Source organism: Neopsephotus bourkii, unplaced genomic scaffold (assembly GCF_033783945.1).
Source record: "Neopsephotus bourkii isolate Nb327-2 ecotype Australia unplaced genomic scaffold, CSIRO-AGI_Nbou_v1 NB_1373, whole genome shotgun sequence".
Lineage (NCBI taxonomy): Eukaryota > Metazoa > Chordata > Aves > Psittaciformes > Psittacidae > Neopsephotus > Neopsephotus bourkii.
The window spans coordinates 2,826,690-2,854,310 of NW_026901852.1; the positions used below are offsets into that span (position 1 = coordinate 2,826,690).

Genomic DNA, 27,621 nt, shown 5'->3' on the forward strand with positions numbered 1-27,621 from the left:
GGGCGCTGCCTGCGCTGCCTTGGACGGCCGCGCTTCCCCACCAACGAGTTGCGCAGTGAGTGCAGCAGCGCCCCCAGGCGGCCTGGCGGCTGCGGGCACCGATCCCGCCCCCACCCTCCCGCCTCCCTCACGCGGTCCGGTCAGCGCGGTTCCGCCCCCCCCCGCTTCCCGTGAGGCGGCGCGCGGCGGGCCGGCATGGCGGGGTGCGGCGGGCAGGACCCGCACAGGCTGCGGCCGAGGCCGGCCGTGCGCAGCGCGCCCCGGCGGAACCTCACCAGCGCACACATCGAGTCCTTCAACTACGCCGTCAGCGAGGGCGTGTACCGCGCCGTGCAGGTCTGCGGGGGGGTGGCGGGAGGGGTCCCCGGGGGTCTCCCGCCTCGCCTGACCCGGTGCCGTTGCAGGCTCTGCCGCCGCTGGAGTTCGCGCTGAAGGACAGACGGGTGTCGCTGACCTTGGCCGGGGTGTCCATCGCCCCCCCCGCCGTGCCCCCCGGGACCGCGTGCCAGGAGAGGAAGGTGTTCCCCGCCGAGTGCCGCGGCCTGCGCAGCACCTACCGCGGCAGGATCACTGTAAGTGTCCGGCTGCCGGGGCCCGCCCTCCCGGTCCGCGTATTCCCGCCGCTCGGGGTAGTCCCACGCCGCCACTGCCGGTCAAAGCCGGCTGAGTCTGGAGTTAAAGACCCCTCTAGGTAAAGTCCCCTTCCCGGGTTCACCTGCCCCAAGGGATTGTGGAGAGCTCCCTCTTAGTCTGAGCGTTGGTGAAGTAGGAGTTCACTGCACAAACCTCCCTTCAAACCGAGCTCCTCATGGGCCCCGTCTCCCCTGTCCATGTGTTCGTGGAGTCATAGGATTAGAGAATCAGGTTGGAAAAGACCCTCAAGCTCATCCAGTCCAACCGTGCCCCAGCACTGCCAAGGCCACCACTAACCCATGGCACTGAGGGCCTCGTCTACACGGTTTGTGAACGCTTGCAGGGATGGTGACTGCAGCACTGCCCTGTGCAGCCTGTTCCAATGCCTGACTGCCCTTTGGGGAAGGAATTGTTCCCAATATCCAGTCCAAGCCTCCCCTAGTTCAGCTTGAGTCCATTTCCTCTTGTTCCATCCCTTGTTCCTTGGGAGCAGAGCTCAGCCCCCTCCTGGCTCCATCCTCCTTTCAGGCAGTTGCAGAGAGCAGTGAGGTCCTCCCTGAGCGTTCTCCAGACTAACCCCCCCAATCGCTCAGTCATTCCCCATCACACTTGTGCTCCAGGCCCTGCACCAGCTCCGGTGCCCCTCTCAGGCCCCACTCCAGCACCTCAGTTCCTCTCTTGTAGTGAGGGGCCCAGAACTGAGCACAGGATTCAAGGTGCAACCTCACCAGTGCTCAGTACGGGGGATGGTCCCTGCCCTGGCCCTGCTGCCACACTGGTGCTGATACAGGCCAGGATGCTGTTGGCCTTCTTGGCTGCCTGTGCCCAAGCTGCTCATGTTCAGCTCCATCAATCAGCACCCCCAGGTCCTTTATCCACTGAGCAGCTTTCCAGCCACTCTGCCCCAAGCCTGGAGCATTCCGTGGGGTTAGTATGGCCCAGGGGCAGAACCCGCCACTGAGCTTGGTTGAACCTCACACTACTGGCCACAGCCCATGGATCCAGCCTGTGCAGATCCCTCTGTGGATCCTTCCTACCCTCCAGCAGATCAATACTCCCAGACAGCTTGGTGTTGTCAGTGGTTTTCCACGGGACTTTACCTGTGTTCTTTTCTGTCAGATTTGCTTTGCAATCAGCCAGCCTGTTTGGAAGACCTTGGAAGGAGACTTGTGTCATCCCAGGGAGTGTGATAATCCCAGTCTTGTTTCTGCAGGAATCAGGGTTTCAGAAGGTGTACCCATATTGTAGTTCAGAGCTGTAAACTCAAATCATATGTTCACCATTTTTCTGAATTGCTCTGAAGTTTGCTTAGAGGAGAAGCAGCATCCCCAGCAAATATTTTCCTTTGCACCCAGTGCGAGGGAGGGGTTTGCAACTTCAGTTGTTTGAATTTTTCTTCGTCAAAGCATTACAGTGATAAAAGCAGCTGCAAGTGCAGGCTCTTATCTGAACATGGGAATGGAGCAGTTGCAGGTTGTTCAGAGTCTTTCCAATGGCTCTTAGATTTTTCTGAGCTAGAGATGCTTTATTTTCCATACCTGATTTACTTCCTATCTTTTATTTTTTTCCCCAGTGTCTGTTTAATTGGTTTGGGTTTGGGTGGTTTTTTTTTGAACCTGTGTAAATGTTTGCAACAGTTGGAACAAAACTTTTTGCTCCCACATTGTGTTTTACCACCTTGTTATGTGCAGTCCAGGAGTCCTGCAGAGCCACTGCCAGATCTTGTTACTGTAAATACATCATTTCCTTTCAGACATGTGAAAGATCATTTGTGAACAGTCTTAGCAAGGGTCTGCAGGCTGCAGTGTGGATGGCCTCCCACTGAGCACTGTTTTTTATTGCTTTTAACTGTGTGTTAATTCCAGAGGTTTCCTTTCCTATCCCATGGCTGCCTTTTTCATTTAGGCTGCTCTGCTGGGGGGCTCTGAAAGGCTGAGTGGATTGTACCAACACTTTCCTAGCAGCTTCTTTACCTAGTTCTAGACTCGGATGATCTTCTGGCTGCTTTCCAGAGTGCCATCTTTCTGCCTGTATCTAGTAGTTCTGCTTTTTATTGTATATCGTTATTGCCATTTTTACAGTGATGGAAGTTAACAGATTGTGGTTACACTAAACATACAGTTAATATAGCAGGAAAGATTAAAAGGGCAACTCGATTTGCTCATTGTTTGCTTTATGTCGTTTCAGGCTGACATCAGCTGGTCAGTGAATGACATGCCACAAGAGACGATTAAATATCCCCTGGGGTATATTCCAATCATGGTCAAGTCCAAGCTATGCAGCCTCTATGATCTGTCTCCACAAGAGCTCATGCAGCACCATGAGGAGGAAGAGGTAACAGGGATTTGTGGGTCAGGAAAATCTGCATTTTCAGTCTTCTACAGCTTGTTTTCCTAACCCCCTCCCAGTAGCACATCAGCTGCTGGCGATTGAATACTTAATCATTTAGTGCTGTATCACTCACGAAAGAGTGAGCAAACTATAAAACACAATCTGCAATGGCACACTATTGCTGCCCCCTTAGTATGCCACTTGTACCTTTACTCAGCGTATTACTTGCTGCTGAAACACTTTGTGTCTAATGACATATTCTTTGGGGAGCTATAAATTTATTAGTGTTAAGTCTTTATGTGACCAGAAAGAGGTTTTCTGGACTGAAGATTCCTCTCATTTGGGAGCTTCAGAGTATTTCTTTAAACAGTGGTTCATGTCAGCTCTACAGAGCTGTTCAGTTGACCATACAGATTTGATACATTTTTCTTACTTCCTTTAAATTATGGAACATAAAATATGGAACATCCCTTTCCATTCACTGTCTACTATGTTTAGACTTAATAGTCACTGGCAAGGAGTGCAGCCTTTCCAAATGCAATGCTGAAACATATCTTGTTATGGGTTTCATAGTGAAAACATTAGGGTTTTTTTTGCTGCATGATTCAGGCCTTTTTGCCTTTTAATTAAAGTGCTGGGTTATGAATTTCTAAGCATATTAAAATAATTCTTCTTCCTTTGCCAGGAAATGGGAGGCTACTTTATAATTAATGGCTTAGAAAAGGTTATTAGGATGCTGATTATGCCCAGGCGAAACTTCCCTCTTGCAATGACAAGACACAAATGGAAAAACAGAGGCCCTGGTTTCACAGAGTACGGTAAGCTGAGCAGTTTCCTGCAGCATCCTGCTTGTAACTACTTGAGGACAAAGAGGAGTGACCATCTAGAGCTGATTTGTGTTAGTATGGTTTATTGTAGCTCTTGTATGATGTTCATTTTTTTACTGCATAATAGTGCAAACATGAGGCTGGTGCTTGCCTTGTGAGAGCTGTCTGAGCTCCCCATGCCGAGCAAGGCAACTGTATTGCAGTGCATGTAACCTTTTGTTTATGTGGAAAGTGACTTCAGGAGAAGTTAGTGTAAACTACTGTGTTTGTCTTGTTGAATTTGCTTATCCATACTTTGAGATGGTAGATTTAATTGATGCAAAGGAGATGAACCAGATTCTTGGCTGTCCCATTCCTGTGTCATGTATCCTCAGTAAAAGGAGTTTAAAGTTGAATTAAGCCAGAAATTCACAGTTTAAACTTGGGTGTTACCAGCTGCTGACTTGACTGGACTGTGCTGCTGAAGCACACACTGTAATTCCAGAGTAATGGATTCTGAGGGACTGCCAATTTAAATGGTCTCATTTGGTTTTATTTTGTCCTGCAGTGGTACAGGGCCAAGCATGGGACAAGACCAGGAAATGCTGCCAGAGTGGTACCACCCAGGTGCAAAGATGTGAAAACTTCACCCACAGGGCAATTAGGAAGATTACTTATGCATTGCTGCTTACACAAGAGGTTACAGACAGAATAGTTGAGGCGTGGGGGGTTCCATTTCCTCTTTATGCATCTTTCAAGCCTCTCAGTGAGTGTGCTGGCCATACTGAGACATTTGTCCACTAAGAGCTGAATTGATCTGGTGTATTTCTTTGAAACGCTAGACTGATGCTGAAACTAGTGATCTACCTTGTATTCTCAGCCACCAAGTACCAAAGTTTCTCTGATGGATTGTCTCATACCTGCTCAGACGTACCACAGCAATGCAGCCAGTGAGGTTTGTACAGCTCAAATTGGTCTTTGCTTGTGTTCATTTTTGCAGGAGTGGTGATGCACTGTGTTAAGGATGAGCACACTGCAATAAATATGAACCTTCACTACTTGGAAAATGGCTGTGTCATGATGAACTTCATTTTTCAGAAAGAGTTATTCTTCCTTCCCTTGGGATTTGCTCTGAAGGTAAATAATGAATGCTCTTGCTTTCTGTGTTGAGTAAATACGGAAGTCTTACTAAGCATTTTTATCTAAGTAATGGGAAGACGCTCATTCCATAATAAGTATGTTTACTCATCTTTGCTATACTGGCTGAAGAACTGTAGTTCAAGCCAAGCCTATGCCTTTAATGTAACACTTGGCTGAAACAGAGGAAGTGTGCGCAGGTCAGGAGAAGAGAGAGTGCATAGATTTTGTTGATTAAGACTCTGGATGAATAGCTGTTGGAGGGTGGAAGAGTTTGCCACCTAATATGAAAGATCTCCCAATATAAGAGGATGTGGAGCTGTTAGAGTGAGAGCACAGGAGGCCACCGAGATGCTTCAAGGGCTGGAGCACCTCTGCTATGGAGCCAGGCTGAGAGAGCTGGACTTTTTCAGCCTGGAGAAGAGAAGGCTCCTTAAGGGGAGACCTTAGTGCAGCTCCCAGTGCCTAAAGGGGATGACAAGAAATCTGGAAAGGGGCTTTGGACAAGGGCCTGTGGGGACAGGACAAGGGGGAATGGCTTTAACCTGACAGAGGGGAGATTGAGATGAGACATTAGGAAGAAATTCTTCCCTGTGAGGGTGCTGAGGCGCTGGCACAGGGTGCCCAGAGAAGCTGTGGCTGCCCCATCCCTGGCAGTGTTCAAGGACAGGTTGGACACAGGGGCTTGCAGCAAGCTGCTCTAGTGGAAGGTGTCCCTGCCCATGGCAGGGGCTTGGAACTGGATGAGCTTTAAGGTCCCTTCCAACTGAAACCCTTCTGGGATTCTTTAAACCTGCTGTATTCCTTTCACTGTTGCATAATGCATTGCACTTTTTCTTCACTGCTTTTCTTCAACTCCTGTTTCAACAAAAGTAGTTACCAAAAGTAGCTGATTACCTGTTGTATTAACATGCAGAGGAATTGTACTGATTTTCTGGTAGTTCATGAGATCTCTGGCTAAGCAGGCCCTGTTGTCTGAAGTTCAAAATCTTCCCTAAGTAGTCACTCTGTGGGTGTGCATCCCAGCATCAATCAAGCTCAGTTCTGTTCTGGTTTCCTGTGGCAAGTAAAGGTCCCATTGAGGCAGACTGCTGCTACTGCAGCCCCACTGCTCTTCTGTTGTGGCTAGAATTCTGGTTTCTTCTTGTGTAATCCCAGTTCTTTCCTCTTGTTCCTGTTGGACAAGAAGTAGCATGTGCTGGACAAAAGGCAGTATGTGCTCTGGCAGTTTTCTGTTTGTATATATCATGATCAAGCAGCAGAACTGGGTTTGCATTGCTCCTTTCTGCCTTAAAAATCTATTTGAAGAAGAGGCACATTTGTCAGTAAATACAGGTTTAATTGATGGACAAGATATTTGCTTAACCCTGATGTCAAGATATTAGGAAGCCATTGTAACAGCAAGAGGATGTTGGAGGCTGCAAGTTTGGGTATTTTTTTCCCAAGGGTCTCATTGGATTGGGAGTACCCGCAGTCATCATCAGGGTGTGAATATCTCCTGCATTACCCACTGTCTAAGCACCTCAACCCCACAGCATTTTTCACTTTGCATGTGGAAGGTTATTTCCAGAGGACTGAAAACCTAAATCAGTGGGGTGCCCTTGTTCTTTTGCTGTATTTTATGGACAGATGTTGCTATGCCTTTTTTTTTCTGATCCGATACACTTCTGTCTTTCAGGCATTAGTTAATTTCCCAGACTACCAGATTTTTGAAGAGTTGGTCAAGGGAAAGGAAGATGATACCTTTTATGTGAACTGCGTTACTGAGATGATGAGAGCAGTGGTGGATGCAGGCTGTTACACACAGCAAAATGTCCTCGAATACCTGGGAAGGAGCTTCAGAGTAAAACTCAACCTCCCTGAGTGGTACAGCAATGAACAGGCTGCAGATTTCATTTTGAAGTATGTTTGTATGCATGTAGGAATGTGTGATTTGGTGTAATTGCATTGAAATTACAGGCAGATTTACTTGGATACAGTTTTCATGGGCATTTGTAAAACCAGTGGCCAGTTTCTGATGGCACTTCAGGATGCTGATAATCTGTACTTGTGGTGTTCAGAAATATGTATTTTAATGGATTGACACAAGTATCCCCAAAATAGTTTTGGGAGAGGGTGTCAGTTGTTATTTAGAGGGTGTTAGTTGTGATTTCCTGATGTATTTGATGAAAAATGTTAAGGAAGAGAAGGCATGAGACTGAGGCCCTATTTGTTGCTGCAATTTGTGGCACTTCATTAGTTTCACACAGTTGCTGATAACTCTAACAGTTACATTGATCTTTTAAAATGTCAGAAATTAGACGCTTTAAAGTCTTGCTTCTTCCATGGATTAAGCTAGAAGGAAATGGAAGAGCTGGCTTTGAGCCTGTCAGTGTGGCAGGCATTCAGCTAGTTTCTTCTTCTGGTAAAAGTAGGTGTAAGCTTTTTGAGAGGTTCTTTTAGCACATGAAAAGGATCATTTGGGAGGATGTACTTATAAATAGGGGGTGGTCATGTGGCTGGAAACCAAAGGCAGCCTTGTGGTGCCTCAGAGAGTGCTTCAATATCCAGAGACCAGTTGATGAAGACCAGCAGTGGAGATGCAGACTTTCTGTGGCAGGGCACTGATGGTGTAAACAGTAATGTTTTGTGATTTGCTGTTAGTTGCCAGCTCAGATTTCTGTGCAGGTGTGTGTGCATGTGTATGATTAATGTCATAGCTACTGTAAAACAACCTTCAAACCTCATCTTTTCACTGGTCCTGGCCTGCTACGTAACTGTGTACTTACAAGGACATCTAACATGGAAGTGTGTAAAATCAATCTTTCACAAAGTTTACCTGTATCCTTAACAAAACTAACACCTTAAGATAAGAGGATCATTTTATGGCTCAGTCTCTGGGGGTTTTGTATTATTTCTTGGTATTTTCATACAATACTAAGGGTACCTAGAAAAGCCTGTGCCTTGTTGGGCCTTTTATTAAAAAAAAGAAGCCAACTTGGTTTGTGATAGTTGAGGAGAAACTTGAAGACCGGCTAGCATGAAGAGATGGTGTTAGTTATCTTCCTCTTTCCCTCCAGCAAGTGTATCTGCATCCACCTGACAAACAGAACAGAAAAGTTCTACCTGCTCTGCATGATGACCCAGAAGCTGTATACCTTTGCCAAAGGGGAGTGCATGGAGGATAATCCAGACAGTTTGATGAACCAAGAAGTGCTTACCCCAGGACAGCTTTTCCTTATGTTCTTGAAGGTAAGGTCTTACAGGGTTTAGGCCTGTGAATGTCATGGTCATCTGCTCCAAGCATGACAATGACCATGGGGGTAGGAGAAGTGCAGGAGCCAGACTGAAGAGCAGGGAGCCTGGGTATGCTATGCAGGCTTGAGAGAGTGCTGGAGGTAGTGTAGGCAGGCAGTGAGTTGAGGAAGGCTTGGGTGTCTCAGTATAAGGTACTCAATACGCTGAAGAAAAGCCTGTACAAAACCTGCATTGAAGAGCCTTGTAGCCTTTCAGAGCAAATCAAAGTGCCCCATTCAGAGTGGGAGTCTGAGGAAAGAGGAATACTGATCCCTCTGGTGCTTTAAGAGGCTTTTGAAACAGCATGCTCCTGTTGCATCATTTCATACAGGAGTGGTAAAGCTCTGTCTGGTTCTGGTGTCGCTGCTGTTTCATGTGGCAAATGTGCAAGAGAGTAACTTTCCCCATCTTCCAGAAGTGATGATTCATAATATTGTCATCACTGTCCCATCCTGAAATTCCTTTACAGATCTGGAAGTTGATAGCAGGCTTCTGACTTACACAGTGAATTTCTTACTGGTCATGTAAACATGTGGTTTCCTGGTCTATTTTAATTCAATATTAGTTCAGTTTATTTCTAGGGAGTCCTCATTTTAGGATGCCAGGAGGAAAATGTTCAGCAGCTAGACTCTCCCATGAAAATCACTGTGGAATAGTAGTACATGCAACAGATGTGGAGTTCTAAATTGAGCCTTTATTTTCCTGTTTTAAATGCGAATCTCTCACTTTTCAACCATAGGAGAGGCTTGAAAGCTGGTTACAATCTGTTAAGTTCGTTTTGGAGAAAAGAGCAGAAAAGGCTGATGTCAGCATAAACGCAGACAGCTTGGTGAAGGCTTTCAGCCTGGCCACAGACTTTACCAAGCCATTTGAGTACCTTCTTGCAACTGGTAACCTGCGATCTAAAACAGGTAAATCTTCAGGTTTAAGAAGCTTTTTGCCCTTCTAAACAGAAAGAGAAAGAACATAAAACTGAGCTCTTAACTCGAAACAACTGCTTGTATGCAGTTATTGTGTTTGCAGACTGAATTAAGGGAAGTGGTTAAGGAAAAAGATAGTTGAGGAAAAAGGCAAGATTTCTCCTCAAGCATAGACTTCATGCATGGTATAAAAAGCCTCTATGCAGATAAATAGTTGAAATCAAATTTAGCATCATCTAAAAGAGCAACCATACTAAGATTTGTTTCCCCAAGGATTATCTCCTCTTAGAAGGTGCAGTGTAAGACAGAGAAGGGGCATTTGTTTTATCAGGACTACCCCACTCATCATGGGAGAGAAACTGCTATGTTAATGTGTAATTCGAATTTACCTGGTGTGTCCCTGAAGTGTCCAGTGTGATGCTCTTGGGCTGGAATGCCCACTAGAAAATGAGATGAGAAAACCATGGAATTCCAGTAAAACATATACCAGCTGCAGATCCCCAAGTTGCTTCCCTGGGAATGACTTTCCCATGTTCCTGAAAGGAGTTAGATTTTGAGCAATAGCTTGGAATTTAAAGTCTCTCAGCCTGTGCTGAGTTGCACTGAATTCCCTGTGCGCAAGTAGCAGCATGTGTGCCTTCTGCTGCTGGGATCTTGTGTGAGGACTTTTAGGGCTTGTCAGTGAAAAGCAAGAAACTGCTTTGAAACATCACACTCTGTGATAAAGCTGGCTGACACCTGACGTAAATCTCCCTTCTGCTCCCAAGGCCTGGGCATGTTACAGGACAGCGGTCTGTGTGTGGTGGGAGACAAGCTCAATTTCGTCCGGTACCTGTCCCACTTCCGCTGCGTACACAGAGGAGCTGCCTTCTCCCAGATGAGAACTACAACTGTCCGCAAGCTGCTGCCCGAGTCCTGGGGCTTCCTGTGCCCTGTGGACACTCCAGATGGGGAACCCTGCGGGCTCATGAACCACATGACGGTTCTGTGCGAAATTGTGACCGAGATGGTGCCCGTGAGGGACATCCCGCCTTTGTTATGTTCCCTGGGTATGTTTTATTGGCTTGATCATGTAGTACAGCTAGCTCCCTTTATACCTTTCTGCTCTGCACACCCATATGTGGGAAAGCTTCTCCAGCTTTCACCAGAGAAGGTGAAATCAACTTAAACCTGTACTTACTGTGCTGCTTCTTAGTGGTAAGTTAGCACATTGATGTTACAGGCGTGTTGACCTTTTGGAGAGTGTAAAGTTCAGTGTAAATGTCTCTTAACTGCTTGCTGTAGAGTGAAGATGTTCACAAAGCACAGAGAATTGCACAGTACAAGCTCTGAGGAACTGGACCAAGCAGGCACTTTCTAATGCTGCTGGTGACTTGAATTAAACTGTAGCTCACTTGTGTTGACTACAATAATGGGAATCCTTATTCCAGTCAGGAAAACAGGCAGGGCAATCGCATTCTTAGTTGTGCATGTTTTGTATGTTCCATCTGCAACTTTGCCCTGTAGATCTGAATTTTTGGATGTCTCAGAAAGCTCTTTGGTGCACCCTAAGGCTTCCTGCAGACACAGCTCCTGTGTTCTGTCTGCTTTCCTGGGCTGTTCCTTCTACCAACCCCTCTTCCCACAGGTGTCACCCCCCTGGATGCGACTCCAAGCAAGCCTTACGCCGAGTGCTACAGAGTTGTGTTGGATGGCTCTGTGGTGGGCTGGGTAGAGTGGGACCTGGCTCCTGAGATCGCAGCAACCCTCCGCCGGTTCAAGGTTGTCTTGTTTAGAATGCTTTTTAGCAAAGCATGCTCAATATGCAGCAGTCAAAAATAGGCATGTTTGGGACTCTTCTTTCTTGTTTGAATGTGACCCAGCACGTTGTCTTTGACATTATGTTGTTACTGGAGTGGGCTTTTCTGGTTTTCTTGTTTATAGCCATATGTTTGGTCTGTTGCTTTGTGAAGTCATGATTTTGGAGAAGGAATCCTTCTCAAAGATGGACAAAATCTGTCCTTTTCTTGAAGTATTTGTAAAATCTTCTCTCCACCATTTTATATCAGCAGCTACCCCTGTGGTTGGCATTTGCATTGTGTATCCTGTGGGATGCAGCTTAACTTAAACCAGTGTTGGTTTGTGTTTCTAAATTGATATTTCTTGGCACAAACAGATGACACAAGAGAAGAGATTTCCTGCACGGGCAGAAGTGGTCCTGATCCCAATGACAGGAAAACCCAGTCTGTATCCTGGGTTGTACATTTTTACCACCCCTTGCCGGATGGTGCGGCCTGTCAGGAACCTGCTCTATGGAAGGAATGAATGGATTGGTACTCTGGAACAGGTAGGGATTGAATGTTTCCTTTAATAAAGCACTGATTGTTACAGAGGTACCTGGCATCAAAAACAAGAGTTTTGGTAAATACTTATGAAGGGAACTGAAGATGGGACATGAGGGGCTTGTGTTGAAGAGCTGGCATAGGTGGCAAAAGGGTTTTCACACTTCCTGCTATTTGGCTTCTCATAAATGTTGTAGCTGGGCTATTGGCATCTTCTTGAAAGACTGAAATCTACTCTTAGTGAAGCTTTGGAGAGGAAGGATTGCTGTCTGGCGTGTACTGTCTCATCTCATTTTACATCATGTTCTTCAAATTGCCCCTAGGTTGGCAAGCAGTGGATGGTGGGGAACTGGCCCATTTGGAGCAATTAAAATGGGAGACAGGAAGGAGGACACATTACTGCAGTTTTGTATTTCCAGACTCTCTTTCCTTGCAGCTGGTCTGTGATTGTGATAGGCAGTTTAACAGCTGTCTGATACTCTGAGGTGCAGGCAATGACCACAGCTAGAACTGAAGTGGATAAAAAGACATCAGAGGCAGCATTGTGTTGCTTCCTTTCCTTTAAAAGAAGGAAGGGAATGAGCGTTGTCCAATTTGATGCTTGCAGATCTTCATGAATGTGGCCACAGTAGAGTCAGAGGTGATACCTGGAATAACCACTCACCTGGAGCTCTTCCCTCACAGCATTCTGAGTGTGGTGGCCAACCTCATTCCCTTTTCTGACCACAACCAAAGTCCTCGAAACATGTACCAGTGCCAGATGGGTAAGTGCTATAGTTCCTAATGCTGCAAGTCCCTGGGCAAGAAAGAGGGTAAAAAAATGGCTTGTGTGTCTACTTCAGTGTGTACCCAAATAAAAGCTCTTTCCAGCTGTTGTTTCAACATTAAGGTTGATGAACAGCCTTTGTTTTTTTTTCATGGCAAAGTAAATGAAGTCAAGTTTATCATTCTGGCTGCCTTCTGGTGGGCATTCTGAGTTGTTGCATCCATAGGATAATACCATTAGCTAGGCTGGAAAAAGACTTTAAAGATCTTCAACCATTCCCCAGCACTGCCAAGGCCACCACTAACCCATGTCATTAAGGGCCTTGTCTACACGGTTTGTGAGCACTTCCAGGGACAGTGATTCCACCACTGCCCTGGGCAGCCTGTTCCAATGCCTGACTGCCCTTTGGGGAAGAAGTTGTTCCCAGTATCCAGTCTAAACTGCTTGAGGCAGTTGCTTGAGGCTGCCTGGTGCAGCTTGAAGTCATTTCCTTTTGTCCTATCCTTTGTTCTTTGGGAGCAGAGCCCAGCCCTCTCCTGGCTCCATCCTCCTTTCAGGCAGTTGTAGAGAGCGATAAGGTCCCCCGAGCCTTCTCCAGGCTAAACCCTCTAGGTCCCTCAGCCATTTCTCATCACACTTGTGCTCCAGGCCCTTCACTAGCTCCGTTGCCCTTCGGTAAGTTTTGTTTGTTTTTCCTTACTTTGATATTGTTGATCACACAGGCAATGGACCAGCTGTGTTGTGGCGTTAGTGTCTGACAGCTCTGCTGCCAGCAGTCCTCTCTTCCCCACAGCCAACAGTGCTTAACTGACTTCTGACTGGTGGGTACAGTAGATGCTCTGCAGTACTCAGGGTGAGGTTTCCTTGCCACCTGTCTTCACTGAGCAACTGCTGTCTTGATACTGCAGCTGTTGAGAGGACAGTTGCCAGGCATCTGTTGCAAGAGAATACAGCACTCTGGCAACACAGAGGGGTTTTTTTTCCTGACAAATACTTGACAAAGATTTAAATTGACTGATTTGGTTGTCTGAAAGAAGTAGGGATAGGATCTGAGGCCCTTAGAGACATGGTTGAGTGGTGGGCTTGGCAGTCCTGGGGTAAGGGTTGGACTCTATGATCCCAACGGATTCTATGTAGTAGGGTTTCAATCAGGTGATGTGCAAGAAGCTTATTAAAACCAAAAAAAAGGCTGCAAGTGTGTGGGTAGGGAATTTGGGAGAACAGATCTCATTACTTTGGGTATTACATCCCTGACAATATTAGCAGAAAGATGTCCTTCAACTGCTACTACTTTTTCATACTTTTCTGAAGTAGCAGTGTGACTGTTGCTCAAAACTTGCTTTCCTTGCCAGTACATTTATCCTGCACAAGGAAACACTTTTCTGGCCTGGACATATGTAAGGTGTGCCTCACTATGGGAAACTCTGGGGAGCAAAAACCCAAACCACACCATACCAACCTCATTGGAGATTTTGGAATTGCAGGAAAGACACAAAATTACGGCTAGTCCTTAGGAAATTCTATGAAAGGAATTGAGTGTTGTGGTGCATAGAACTTTTTATAGCTGGACTTTGGGCAGTTATTAATTTCCAAGACTTTTAAGATTGGTTACCCCTTTACATTGTAAGTATTTCCAGCTTTCTTCTTAACCAGATACGTGGGGAATGAAACACAGATTAACTTTGAATTGATCCTGGATAAATCCAACTTTCTTTATAGGAAAGCAAACCATGGGGTTTCCAGTTTATAACTACAAGGATCGCTCAGATAACAAGCTGTACCACCTTCACACTCCCCAGAGCCCCCTGGTGCGGCCCAGCATGTATGACTATTATGGGATGGACAGCTATCCAGTTGGCACCAATTCGATTGTGGCTGTCATCTCCTACAGTGGCTATGACATGGAAGATGCAATGGTAAGGCACTGAAGGAGAACTCCTGCTGTCCTGTAGAGGATGTTGGGGACTTGGGAGGAAGGGTGGTACCTCACTGAGAAGAGCCTGTTTGCTGCTTCTGCTAGTCCAAAGACTCTGTAAATACAGATGTAGGAGCACAGTGGTTAAGTGCTGTTACAGCAGGTAATGCTGGAGGTACTGAGAGTAGAGTGGAGCTCCCTTGGGCAAGGCATTGAGAAATACTAGGGTTCCAGGAGGTTTGGGCCTTTTGGAACAGTGACTTGCTGGGAGGCTTTGTTTAGGAAAGCAATGTTAAAAAGGTGAGCATCAGATCAGAATGGAAATGCTTTTTGTGTTGCAGTTACCATCAAGTCTTTAACAAGCCTTTGCTGTTTCTTCGTAGATCGTGAACAAATCTTCCTGGCAGAGAGGGTTTGCCTATGGAAGCGTTATCAAGATGGAGAGCATTGACCTTTCCCTTAAAGCCAGCAGGGCAGGTGATAATTTAGTCTTTGGCATCAAGCCTGGTGACCCGAACATTACGGAGAAGTTGGATGCTGATGGACTGCCTTTTGTTGGCTCCATCCTACAGCCTGGGGACCCCTTCTACAGCTTCATGAACCTCAACACAGGGGAGACCTTCACTGTGTACTATTCGTAAGTACGGCTTGTCCCTCTTGGCTCCACACACCAGTCTGAGAGCAGTTGGTCCTGGTGAGCTGCAGTATCTTCTCCTCCAGAAGTTCCCTTCTCTCCTCATGTGATAGCGTCCGTATCCTGACAGAGAGACTGTGAAGTTCATGTTGTAGGTGACTCCATGTGCCATGGCTTTTCTCTAAGCCAGTATATGCTGCAGAGCTTCTTATCCCAGGGGGAGAATCTGAGGCCAGTAAAAAGAAAGCTTGCAGAAATGTTTCATGGTCTCCAAGGACTGTTCCCCTGCCCAGCCCCTGCAGTCATTTTCTGTAGCTTCTTATGAATTGATTCACATGAGGGCTTCTGTTTAACAAGAAACACTGCCAAAAAACACCAAACAGAAAACCAAAACAAAGTGCCTGATCCCAGAGACTTGCCAGAAAAAAACTTGTAAGCAAAGTTAAGATTAGATATTAGGGAGAAATTCTTCCCTGTGAGGGTGCTGAGGCCCTGGCACAGGGTGCCCGGAGAAGCTGTGGCTGCCCCATCCCTGGCAGTGTTCAAGGCCAGGTTGGACACAGGGGCTTGGAGCACCCTGCTCTGGTGGAAGATGTCCCTGCCCGCGGCCGGGGCTTGGAACTGGATGAGCTTTAAGGTCCCTTCCAACATAAACCAGTCTGGGATTCTAAGTTGTTACAGCATTAGGGGTTCAAAGAGCATTTCTATTAACACCGCAGCTTCCAAACTGCTAGTGTATTAAAATGCATCAACTACATCCCTTCCTCCCCCCTGGAATGTTTCGGGGATAAGTTTTGTCAGATTGGTCTGAGGGAAGGCTGCTGAGGCTTTCATTTAAACTCTCTTAATTCTTTCAGGAAAGGGAAACAAAAACATTGACAAACCCATATATTTAAGTGCATCCTGCGCTCTGTACAACTTGAGGCCTTATATGTGTCCCTATAGCATTGATAAAGTGAGGATAATGCTGTGTAGCATTATGGAGGCAAATCAGTTTGAGAAGAACTTGAGTAACACACTAAGTGGTCTTACTGGACAAGCTGTTTGTTGCTCTAACGGTGCCTTAGGTGCACAGGAGACTGCTGTGGATGACTGCTCAGTCATCTTGGTGGTAGAGCAGAGCAATGAGATTCAGCACATGGTAGTGGGGGTGTGGAAGCTCAGCTTTGTCCTTATCCTTGTGGAGCCGTTTAGCTTTCTCACCCTACGCTTCTGCTCCCAGCTGTCTTGTGGCAGCCCAGCCTTAGTTCACGTTCCTTACCCAGAGAGACATTTTACTTGTGCTCTCCAGCTTTTGTTCATTCTTGGTCCAAATCTGATTATTATTTAGAATTCCTATAAAGACATGAGGTTCCCAGCTCTCAATGCGGGCTTGTGCCCCTGATTTGCCAAAAAAATCCCCCAGCTCCTTCAGGGAGAAGGGTTGCTGCCTTAACACAAAGCACATAGCACTGGGATGCAGTTTGTCAGAAAAGTAGGATACGGATAAGCCAGGTTCAAATGATCTTTATTTTAAATCACCTGCAAGTTGTAGCTGTGCTTGTAGTATGAGAAAAAGCAATCTAATGGCACTTGTGTGATGCCACTGTATTGCTTCCTCGCCCTCATGCTCATGCGGTCTGATTTCCCTGGCTACTGAGTCATACTTTTCCATAACGGTAAATCAGCTCCCTGACCCCTTTGCTGTGGTTGTTTTCCCCACCTACACAGGAGTAAGGAAGTCGGCATTGTGGACAACATCAGGTTATGCAGCAACGACCGTGGCACCGGGAAGTTCAAGAAGGCCTGTATCACCGTGAGGGTTCCCCGCAATCCAACCATTGGGGACAAATTCGCCAGCCGCCACGGACAGAAAGGTATCCTGAGCCAGCTCTGGCCAGTGGAGGACATGCCCTTCACAGAGAACGGGATGGTTCCAGACATCCTCTTCAACCCTCACGGCTTTCCCTCCCGCATGACCATTGGGATGTTAATCGAGAGCATGGCGGGGAAGTCGGCAGCGCTGCACGGCGCCTCTTACGACGCCACTCCCTTCACCTTCACGGAGAAGAACTCTGCCCTGAAGTACTTTGGTGAGACTTTAGTGAGTGCTGGTTTTAACTTCTTTGGGACGGAAAAGATGTACAGTGGCATCAGCGGCCTGGAGCTGGAGGCAGAGATCTTTGTGGGAGTGGTGTACTACCAGCGCCTGCGCCACATGGTCTCAGACAAGTTCCAGGTGAGGACAACAGGGCCCCGAGACGCTGTCACCAACCAGCCTGTCAAAGGGAGGAACGTGGAAGGTGGGATTCGCTTCGGTGAGATGGAACGAGACGCTTTGCTGGCTCACGGCACCTCCTTCTTGCTGCAAGACCGGCTGTTCAACTGCTCCGATGGCTCCATCGCCTACGTCTGCACGAGCTGCGGCAGCATGACGTCTCCCGTGCTGGAGAAACAACCCCACTCCTCCTCCATGCTGAGCAGCAGGAGGTACTCCTGCTCTGTCTGCGGCGGGGTGGACTCCATCGACGTGGTCCCTGTGCCCCACGTCTTCCGCTATTTCGTGGCAGAGCTGGCAGCCATGAACATAAAAACAAAGCTCAACGTGGAGTAGCGCTGTCCCCAGCCACGGCGATGCTGCTGCTGGCAGGGAGGAAGCACAGGTCACTCCTGCCTCTGCCCCAGTGCGGGTTTCAAGTGTTAAAGTCAGTTCTGAGGTTCTTCAACGTTTGCAAGATTAATTTGGTGTTGGTATTGCGACGGGGCGGTCGCTGAGCTGTGTGGCGAGGAAACACAGCTCTGCTGAAGTTCATTTGCACTTCCTAAAGGATCACGGGCACCAGGCATAAGGAAATCAAGCAATATCACTGCTCCCACCAGGCTGCTGTGTTGAGAGCGGTGCGGGTTCTTCGTTCTCCGAGCGCTGGCTGCAGCTGCAAAGATGAAGAAGTCATAAAACAGCATGAAGTGAATGCTGGAAATTATGGGAAAAAAGAGAGAAACTTTTGGTTTTTGGAGAAAAATCCTTGCAAAACTTATGCCTGAATGATGGGTACGGGTTAAAGTGATCGGACATGTTTTACTTTGCTTTATTTCGATACCATGTGCCTTGAAACCCATGAAGAAGAAGGCACCGACATGAAGCTGCAGCCTTGACCCCAAGAGACCAGCGTGGCCAAGCCAGGCCTGACCCGAGGAGCATTTGGTGTCGCTGAGCCCCAGCGCCCGGCTTGGTGCAGCACCGCAGGTGGCTTTTTGGTGCGTTGGCTGAAGCAGCAGCAAGCAGAGGGCTTTCCAGCCTGGAAGCGCATGGACACGGTGGGACAGGAGCTCGCCGCGTCCCCTTCTGCAGCTGCTTTCCCGGTGGCCGCCGGCCCCGGAGCTGTGTGCCCGTTAAAGAGTTCTTTTGTACGTTTCTAATCACCTCTGTGCTGAGCCGTGCTGGGGGCCGCGGGTGAGGACGGGCTCCGCGGGGCGCCCTTCCCAGGGCTTGGCGGGCGGCGGCAGGCGGGAGGCGGTGGGGGGGTCCCCGGTGGGCGAGGCCCGGGGCCGCCGTACCCCCGGCGGCTCCTGCCCGCTCTGCACCAGCCGCAGAACCTCCGCGAAGGACGGGGCGGGTGGCGGCGCGGCGGGGACCGCAGCCGGGACCGGGGCCTTTTCCTGCTCCATGGCGCGGCCGGGGTGCGGATGGACCGTACCACCGAAGCGGGGGGGGGGCGGGCGCTACCATTGTACCACTGCTGCTGGAGGGGAGGCAGGCGGTGCCATTGCAGGGGAGGCGGGGGACAGCAGCCAGTCCCCGCAGCCCCGGGGTCCGCCCCGCCGCGATGCCAGGTGATGGGCGGCGGTTGGGGGCTGAGCCCTCGGCAGCCGCTGCGGCTGCCATGGAGGTGCCCTGGGTGCTGCTGGCTGCTGCTCTGCTCCTGCTGCTGCCCTGTGAGTACCCCCGGGAGGGACAGCCAGGCAGGGAGTGAAGGACAAGTGTGGTGGGTGGGATGTGCGGGGGACACGGTGCCCCCCTAACCCCTGTCCCTACAGCTGGCAGGGCTGCTGGGCCACTTCCCACCCTGGCCCCACCGCTGAGCATGGAGGTGGCTGGGCAGCACCGGCGGCTGGTGGTCTGCGTGGTGAGTGAGCTGGCCCCTGGCTCCGGCCATGCTGTCTGGATCTCCGGTGGGAATGGCAGCATCCTGCAGTCGTTTTCCTACGGGGCCTCCCAGGAGGACGGTGGAACTATCTGCACCGTCTCCCTCCTCCCCGATGACCTCCCAGCTGAGGGGGATCTTGCCTGCCATGTGGGACCCACCACGACCTCCCCAGCCCAGAGCTCCAGCCCCATCCCCATCACGGGTATGGCCCCCCTTGATACCCCGTCTGCCTGCCTTGGTGCTGCTGCCCAGCACCATGGTTCCCTCTGAGGATGGGGGATCCAGGAGCAGGTGTGAGGCCCCACAAGCCAACGTTGCTGCCCCAGCGGAGAGGCACAGGAAGGGGTTTGCGGTGGGCCCTGCCTCACACCTGTTGCCTCCCCAGCTGCTCTCTCATCCCACAGGCAATGAGGAGGTGGCAGAGCTGTGTCCCAGCAAGGTGGCTGGTGAGTCTCCAGTCCATGTAATGGTGGGAAAGTCTGTTGTCACAGAGGGAGCCCTGTCGGGCTGTTGGCAGGGACCCAGCTGGGACCATTGGGTGGTTAGGGTGGGTCCCTGCAGTGGGGTAGGACTGGGGAAGAGGGGATGAAGCTCTGTCTTGGTGTGGAGGAGGGATAAAATGGGTCAGAGGGAGAGTGTGAGGGTGTCACAAGGTGTCTTAGGGAGGTGTGAGGGTGGCAAAAGCCCATGACAGGCCCTGGGGACATTGCTGGGCCTGAAGTCTTGGGGACACTGGCCCCGTTGCAGCACTGGAGGGGATGGTGGGTGGCAGCAGGGTGCCTGTACGAGGCATCACCCTGCCCCTTCCATTGCAGTGCCGCTGCGCCACGCCTCAACAGCCCTGCTTGTGGCCGTGCGGGTGGTGCTGCTGAAGGTCGCGCTCTCCAGTGCCCTCTTCACCTCCGTTCTCCTTGCCCAGAGCTGAGAGGTGAGTGCTGGGTTGGCCTTTGGAGCACCCCCAATCGGGGGAGGGAGGGACCCCGTGTTCTGGGGGGGAACCATGGGGCTGGGGAAGAGAAGGGGGCTCCCGTGGTGGTGCGGGTGGCGGGGGCCGTAGCGCCGCCGCCGCCAGCCACGTGGGGCCCAACGCCGCAATCCGGGGGCGCGTCTACGGCGGCCGGGAGGGCCCAGCTCTCTGCGCGCTCGGCTTGGCGCCCGTAATGGCGGGACGGGATTGGCCGGTCCGACCACGCGCAGCGCTGCGATTGGCCGGCGCCGTGCGGTTGCTATGGTTACCTTGAGGGGTGGGCGCAGTGCGCCCGGAAGCGCGGTCCCGGAAGTGGAGCCATGGCGGCGGCGGCGGCGGCCGCAGCGCTGCTGCTGATGGTGGCGGTGGCGGGAGGCGACGACTCGGACTGGGTGCGGCTGCCCAGCAAGTGCGAGGGTAAGCGGGGCCGGGGCAGGCCGCATGGCACCGGCGCGGTGCTCGGGCCGGCGGGGTTCTCTGTGCGGAGGCTGCGGGCTGCCCCTCTGCCCGGCCCCGCCGATGGGGGAGACGGGTGAGCCATGGGGCTGCTGCGTGGCCACCGGTGCCCCCGCGGCGTGTCACTGCCGGCGGGTGTCTGCTGCCCATCCGCCGGTGAGAGGGTGTTCCCGGTAGGCAGTGCCCGCAGGGCGGCGTGTAACGGGGCTGGTGATCTCTTCCACTCATCGCTCGGACTCGGTGGTGCTTCCTCCCTGGACAGTCAACGGCTTCACAGGCAAACCGGGGCAGGTCATGGCGGACCTTCGTTGTCTGCCGTGGTTTACTCTGTCTTTGCTGTGTAGGGACATGCGGAGCTTGGCAGCAAAGAGAAAAGGAAGATATGAACCTCTGGAGCTCTTTGCAAAGCTTTCCCTGCCAGGGAAGCAGCTCTGGGGACAGGGATGTGGGAGCTGTGTGGTGGCACCAGCATAACCTCAGAGAAGCACCACAGTGAGCACCGAGCGCGCTGCTCCTCTTCCTGCCCAAACTGGAGCCTGTCAGCACAGAGTGATGGCTGCAGCAGCACCTGGATAACCGGACCCAGCAGCGAGTGCTCCTGGCACACATGGTGTGATGTGGAGAGGGGTGACCTCGAGGCCAGGGGGGCTGCATGAAGGAGCACTCGTCCCACCCCAGAAATGGCTGCAGTCACCTCCAGCCCCTAGTGCCTGCAGAGAAAGGGAAGTGCAAGAGGTGCACACAGGGTATCCATTATGTAGTGGCAGCCTGGAGAAGCTACCTCATTATATTCCTTCCTTCTCTATTCACATCACTGCCTGGGAGAACTGGCAGCTGGTTGCTGGTGACTGTTCCTGCTGGGACTCCGGCCTTCTCCCAAAGCAGGGCTGGAAGAAGAGGCAGCACTTGGCAAACAGGAGTCCACAGCATAGGACAAAGCTCTCTCCATCCTCCTGGGAGCCCAGCTCTGGGGAACGAAGAACCAAAGCATGCCTGGCTTCCATCCCTCCACATTTCCACTTGTAAATCACCAGGATATTTCCCTTCTGGTTTCTGTTTCTATGTCTCTGTTAGACTCTGGTACAGAAGAAATAAAACTTTTGTTCTTTTTAATGTTGTGTAAAAGAAAACCTGCTCTATGTTATAAAGCTGTTGGCGCTGTGGTCTCAGATGCAGGCAGTGCCCCAGGCAGTGTGGATGGACCTCACCCCCCCTGCAGTCCTGTGTCCATCTCTGGGGGCAACAATACAAGGGGGATGTGGAGCTGTTGGAGTGAGTCCAGAGGAGGCCATGGAGATGCTGCAAGTGCTGGAGCAGCTCTGCTCTGGAGCCAGGCTGAGAGAGCTGGGCTGGGTCAGCCTGGAGAAGAGAAGGCTCCTCAAGGGGAGACCTTAGAGCAGCTCCAGTGCCTAAAGGGGCTACAAGAAATCTGGAGAGGGACTTTTGACAAGGGCCTGTAGGGACAGGACAAGGGGGAATGGCTTTAACCTGACAGAGGGGAGACTGAGATGAGACATTAGGAAGAAATTCTTCCCTGTGAGGGTGCTGAGGCCCTGGCACAGGGTGCCCAGAGAAGCTGTGGCTGCCCCATCCCTGGCAGTGTTCAAGGCCAGGATGGACACAGGGGCTTGGAGCAACCTGGTCTAGTGGAAGGGGTCCCTGCCTGTGGCAGGGGTTGGAACTGGATGAGCTTTAAGGTCCCTTCCAACCGAAACCAGGCTGGGATTCTAAGACAGCCCTTTGTGTGGTGACACAGTCTATAGCCACCATCTTGTCCTGCTGTTTGGTCCCCAACACTGCCCTTATGACCCCAAGCTGCTGGGAGAACTGTTATGGGGATAGGATGCCCTGGTGTCCTGAGGAGGAGATGAGGCTTGTGTTGCCAGAAGACTCCATCCTCTTCCAGGAGGAAGGGAGCAGCTTGTGGTGCAAAGGCTTTGGTGGCTGAGCAGTGGAGCTGTTTGGCAACCTGCAGGCAGAATGGGCGCTGCCTTCCCAGCTGTGCCATAGCTTGCACCATTCGGGTGCTCCTGCTTCAGTGGAGCTCCAGTGGAATTGGTTGGGCCATTCCCAGTTAGTTATTCCAGTGGCTGAGGCTTCTTTTTGCTCATAGTGGCTTCAGTGTGCCTGACCCCCGTGCTTGTTTCTGCTGCTGTGTCACGCTCCACACCCCTCCTAACCCCTGCTTTCCTTCCCACAGTGTGCAAGTACGTGGCAGTGGAGCTGAAATCTGCTTTCGAGGAGACGGGCAAGACCAAGGAGGTGATTGACACCAAGTACGGCTTCCTGGACGGGAAGGGCTCTGCCGTCAAGTACACACAGTCGTAAGTGAGAGCAGGACGGGGTTCTCTTGCAGTCACTGCTGCAGAAGGCAGAGCAAGGGCTTGGGCAGCCTGTGGAGGGGCTGAGGAAGCTGAACTGTGCCAGGCTATGGGGAGCTCCTTCTGCTGGCAGAGCTCCCCATCACACTGATGGGGGAAGGCTGAGGCTCACCCTGTGCCATGCTTGGGTCGGGGGGGCTGTGCTGAGCCCGAGCCCTCCCTCCTCTCCATGCAGGGACATCCGGTTAATTGAGGTGACGGAGAACATCTGCAAGCGGCTCTTGGATTACAACCTGCACAAGGAGCGCAGCGGCAGCAACAGGTTCGCAAAGGTGAGTCCCCAAATGTCCCCTTGCCTGCCGGGTGCTGCAGTGGGGCTCCTGGCCATCCCCTAGCAGTGCCCAGCATGCGGTGCTGTGCTCCCCCCAGGTGAGGTGCGGGTGCTGCACAGGGGGAGCCAGGGGTTGTCTTGCCCAGCCTGTGTCTTCCTGTTGGTTTTGGGACTGGGTTTGCAGATGGGGACTCCCTCCTGGCAACGCTGATGGCCAAGGACGCTGATTTTGGCAGGTTGGCAGGGAAGTGTTGGGGTTTCTGTGGATGAGCAGGGTTGCTGTATTGCTCGGGTGTTTCTGGTCGAGGCAGGTAGTGCCATGATAAGGATAAGGACAATATCTTCAATTGGGTTGTAAAGCATGGCCTGAAGGGCTGTTGTGTTAGCTTCTGCACAGCCCTGCCATCTGCCCATGAGAGGAATGATGTGATTCTGACTCAGCCCACGATTAGTAGAAATAGGTTGTTAGCAGCGGTCGATTTTAATTACAGCTACAAGGAAAAAGACATTGTCGTGTATGGTTCTGATGCTGTGTCTCCTGTTGCACATTGGAGAATGGATCATGTTGCAAACAGTGCAATGAGGAGGAATAATAAGGAGTACTGTTGGTCTATTTTGAAGCTAAGTGGGATTTTGAAATGCATGATGAATTGTCATCCTCGGTGGAAGGCGATGCTTTCTGACTCCAAGTGCACAAGTAGTGCTGTTGGTACTAGGCTGGTTAGAAAGGCTGATCTAACAGCGAGAGTGGTGGTAGCTGAAGAGGTTTGGGAGCAGGGGAAGGAGTCTTGGTGTGAGAGTAATTGTTAGTGTAAGGAGTACAGAGCTGTTAAGGGGCACTGTGGTTTCCATCACTTTTACTCGGAAGGGAGTGATGGGAGGAGCGAGGTTCGACCAAGCACTGCTGCTCCTCCAGGGCATGTCAGAGACCTTCGAGACCCTGCACAACCTGGTGCACAAGGGCGTCAAGGTGGTGATGGACATCCCCTACGAGCTGTGGAACGAGACCTCCGCTGAGGTGGCTGACCTCAAAAAGCAGGTACCGGGCTCAGTGGGATTGACCCTCAGCAGCCACGGTTGGCCTTGAGGGTCTGGGAATGGGGGTGCCACCAGGACCTGCTGCCCTGGTCCTGCCGTGGTGGCGCATGGCTGGAGCCAGGCTCTTCTCTGTGCAGTGCGATGTGCTGGTGGAGGAGTATGAAGACGTGATTGAGGACTGGTACAGGCACCACCAGGCAGAGGACCTTTCCCAGTTTCTTTGTGCCAACCACGTGTTGAAAGGGAAGGACACAAGTAAGTCCTGCCTGGTGCCCTGGGCAGCACAGGGCTGCTAGGGGGAGGGCAGGGGAACCCCGCTAGGGCACGGGGATCCCCGCTACTCCCTCAGCGGCCCTCCTCTGCTCCTCTTCTTCCCAGGCTGCCTGGCTGAGAAGTGGACTGGCAAGAAGGGCGACTTGGCAAGCACTGGGGAGAGGCAGAGCAAGAAAAAGAGTGGGAAGAAGAAGAAGAAGGGCCGGAAGGATGAGAGCGAGGGAGCCGATGGCCTCCCACCCACAGGGGAGGCCCTGGAGGAGAACGGGGTGCAGGAGGAGGCTCCGCTCACCCACAGCCCAGCCGATGAGCTGTAGGGATGCAGCCACAGCCCAGTGCTGCAGCCCCAGCCGCCGGGGCTGCCTGCTCCGCGGCCTCACCGAATGAGAAGGGACTTGAGCCACGGCGTGAGCGATGCCGGATGTCGGCCGGTGAGAAGCCGCCGACCCAGCCCCGCTGCCTGCCTCCTGGGCCTCCAGCTGCGGGAGGCCGCGAGTGCTGCCCCGGGGCCGGCTCCGCGCCCTGCCCGCGCTGCCCCCACCCCGCCGGTACTGTAAATAAAGACATTTTTTTGCTCCCCGGAGCCGCCGCCGCTGCTTCCCCGGCGGTGTCCGGACAGGCGCGGCCCCGCTGCTGCCGCCCGCCCGGCTCCACCGGGGGGACCGAGCCGGGCTCAGCGGGAAAACAGGCCCTAAGCCCGCCCCCTTGGCCAGGCCCAGCCTCCATTGCCCAGCCAATGGGTTGATAGGCGTGGCGGGAGAGAGCTGCGATTGGCGGGTCCGCAGGGGGGCGGGGACGGTGGGGATTGGTTCAGGCTTGTGTTGGAGGCGGGGCGGTGTGGGGGTGTGTATCAGGACGCAGGGCCGATTGGAGGGCTACGGAGGGCGGAGCCGGCCGGGATTGGTTGTGCAAAGGGGGCGTGGCTGGAGGCGTGGCGGCGGCGGGGGGCGCGGCACAGGCGGGCCGGGCCGGTTCGGTGTCGGCGGGATGGTGGATAGCGTGTACCGGACGCGGTCGCTGGGGGTTGCGGCGGAGGGGCTGCCGGACCAGTACGCGGACGGGCGGGCGGCCCGCGTGTGGCAGCTGTACATCGGGGACACGCGGGGCCGCACGGCCGAGTACCGCAGCTGGCTCCTGGCGCTGCTCCGGCAGCACCGCTGCCGCTCCGTCCTCGACGTGGCCTGCGGCACCGGGTGAGGCTCCGAGCCCGCCCGCTCGCCCGCCGAACAAGTCCCCGCTCCCGCGGGCCCCTCCGGTACCCCCCGCTCCCGCTGACAGCCGTGTTCCCAGGGTGGACTCCATCATGCTGCTGGAGGAGGGCTTCCAGGTGACCAGCGTCGACGCCAGCGACAAGATGCTCAAGTACGCGCTGAAGGAGCGCTGGGAGCGGCGCAAGGAGGAGCCTTTCGACCGATGGGGTGCGGGGGCCGGGGGGGGCCGGGAGGGGAGTGCGGACACCAACACCCACCCCAGCGCTGGGCGCCCGGAGCCCTTCCCGCGGCTCCCTCCCCGCTTCCCCGGTGCTGCTGCCCCAGTGGCCTCACTGCAGGGACGGGCAGGGCCCTGCCGGTGCCGCCTGCTCAGCAAGCACAGGCCATGGCCCTCACCTGCCCGCTGGCCCCCGGCCAGGTCCAGTACCCACAGGGCCCAAGGAAGGGGTGGGTGATGCTGGGGTGCAGGGGAGGCTGTCAGGTGGGGGGGGTGCCCCTGTCCCCATCAGCTGCTCCCCTGTGCTACAGTCATTGAGGAGGCCAACTGGCTGACACTGGAGAAGGACCTGGAGAAGCCCGGGGATGGGTTTGATGCAGTCATCTGCTTGGGGAACTCCTTTGCTCACCTGCCTGACTTCAAAGGTGAGTTTGGGGGAGGGAAGGGGGGGTATGGACCTGTGCACACCTGAGAGTGTGCCCTAACTCATGCCGTGAGTGGGGCAGGGGGTTGCGCACAGTGGAGCTGCTGTGTCATGGCTGAGAACATGCCTCAGTCCACGGCACAAGTGGGGCCATTGGGTCCTATCTGTGTGCATCTCTTGTCACGGCTGGAGGCACACCCGGACTCGTGCCACGAGCGGGGTGATGGGTTCCCCATATGCTCTGTGGCAGTGAGGCTGAGAACGTGCCTGAGCTCATACCACAGGTGGGGCTGTGCCTGCTCCAAGCTGAGACTGGAAAGGGGGAGAGGGGGGCAAGATGAAGCCCCATAGGCTCTGCCATGGGGTGCAAGCAGTGCGTGGGGATGCCACGGTTTCCTCTCCAGGGGACCAGAGCGACCACAAGCTGGCCCTGCGGAACATCGCCAGCATGGTGCGGCCTGGGGGTGTCCTGGTCATTGACCACCGCAACTACGACCACATCCTGGCCACAGGCTGCGCGCCACCGGGCAAGAACATCTACTACAAGGTGAGTGCCTGATGGACCTGGCCCGTCCCTCTCCCCTTCACCCAACCCCAGCGCTGAGGCAAGGCCAAGGAGAAGGGCTGTGCCCAGGGAGCCATCACACAGCCGTCCTCCTGCGCTCCCCAGAGCGACTTAACTAAGGACATCACCACCTCGGTGCTGCTGGTGAACAACAAGGCTCACATGGTGACCCTGGACTACACGGTGCAGGTCCCCCCCACTGAAGTGGGGGCATCCCCAGAGCTGAGGTGAGAGGGGTTGCTCGTGGCATGGGCTGGCTGGCACCGTGTCCTGCTGGCCCCACACCTCATCAGCACTGCCTCCCCGCAGCAAGTTCCGGCTCTCGTACTACCCGCACCGGCTGGAGGCCTTCACAGCCCTGCTGAAAGGTGCCTTCCAGGGCAAGTGCCAGCACAGCGTCCTGGGCGACTTCCAGCCCTACACGCCGGGGCAGGCCCACGTCCCCTGCTACTTCATCCACGTCGTGAAGAAGACGGCCTGAGGGGGCCACCGAGATGGGACCGTGGTGGGATGAGGGCTGCCAGCAGCTCTGGGGACGAGCACGGGGCTGGGGACACCGCCGAGAGCCACCAGGGAGCCCCTTCCCCTTCATTAAGAACACTCGTGACAGCGACTGGAGCCTGTGGTCTGTGTGGTCAAGGGATGGGGTGAGGGGATGGCTACAGCTTCATCATGACCCCCAGGGGAAGAAGCAGCCAGCCTGGGGCAGCACGAGGTGGGTGCAGGCACAGCTTCAGCCCAAGCCCCAGCTGCAGGGGCCAGTGATGCCTGTGGTGTGGGGTTTGGCGCTCCTGGGTGAGCGGTTGCACATCTCCACTGAGCACATTCATGGGTGCAACTGGTTTTCCCCATTTGCACTCCCAAAACCAGGCTCTGACCCATTCCCTTGACACTCTCACCCCCCCCCCCCAGGGAGAGGAGGCTCTGCACACCCCAGCCTGCTTTTGCTGTG

The 27,621-nt window shown here is 52.8% G+C and overlaps 5 protein-coding genes across 5 annotated transcripts in view; 3 read left to right on the top strand and 2 right to left on the bottom strand.

The window, feature by feature from the left end:
• Positions 1–20,283, bottom strand: part of APMAP (adipocyte plasma membrane associated protein) — a 173,464-nt gene extending 153,181 nt beyond the window's left edge. The window contains exon 1 of the mRNA XM_061367134.1: positions 20,278–20,283. The gene's annotated coding sequence lies outside the window, so the exon portion shown is untranslated. The remainder of the gene's footprint in view (positions 1–20,277) is intronic.
• POLR1B (RNA polymerase I subunit B) lies at positions 169–18,138 on the top strand. Its single transcript, XM_061367117.1, has 15 exons — positions 169–336; positions 405–572; positions 2,821–2,967; positions 3,650–3,782; positions 4,771–4,907; positions 6,586–6,809; positions 7,967–8,138; positions 8,923–9,094; positions 9,871–10,152; positions 10,731–10,864; positions 11,259–11,429; positions 12,032–12,188; positions 13,910–14,106; positions 14,489–14,742; positions 16,450–18,138. The coding sequence occupies exons 1-15, from the start codon at positions 196–198 to the stop codon at positions 17,330–17,332; spliced, it is 3,372 nt and encodes a 1,123-aa protein (XP_061223101.1). The 5' UTR covers positions 169–195; the 3' UTR covers positions 17,333–18,138.
• On the bottom strand, positions 17,521–18,387 carry CUNH6orf226 (chromosome unknown C6orf226 homolog). The gene is made up of 2 exons (XM_061367151.1): positions 18,143–18,387; positions 17,521–17,651 (listed from the first exon to the last, which is right to left on the bottom strand). The coding sequence occupies exons 1-2, from the start codon at positions 18,385–18,387 to the stop codon at positions 17,573–17,575; spliced, it is 324 nt and encodes a 107-aa protein (XP_061223135.1). The 3' UTR covers positions 17,521–17,572.
• GNMT (glycine N-methyltransferase) lies at positions 18,395–27,282 on the top strand. Its single transcript, XM_061367144.1, has 7 exons — positions 18,395–18,399; positions 25,226–25,445; positions 25,543–25,670; positions 25,992–26,105; positions 26,509–26,651; positions 26,775–26,896; positions 26,979–27,282. The coding sequence occupies exons 2-7, from the start codon at positions 25,240–25,242 to the stop codon at positions 27,148–27,150; spliced, it is 885 nt and encodes a 294-aa protein (XP_061223128.1). The 5' UTR covers positions 18,395–18,399; positions 25,226–25,239; the 3' UTR covers positions 27,151–27,282.
• CNPY3 (canopy FGF signaling regulator 3) lies at positions 18,541–24,835 on the top strand. Its single transcript, XM_061367152.1, is given in 9 exon segments — positions 18,541–18,589; positions 18,592–18,654; positions 18,757–19,068; positions 19,271–19,312; positions 22,490–22,613; positions 22,846–22,942; positions 23,858–23,980; positions 24,117–24,234; positions 24,358–24,835. Coding segments are annotated over 9 exon segments (1,125 nt in total). The 5' UTR covers positions 18,541–18,555; the 3' UTR covers positions 24,570–24,835.
• Positions 27,283–27,621: the final 339 nt, after the last annotated feature.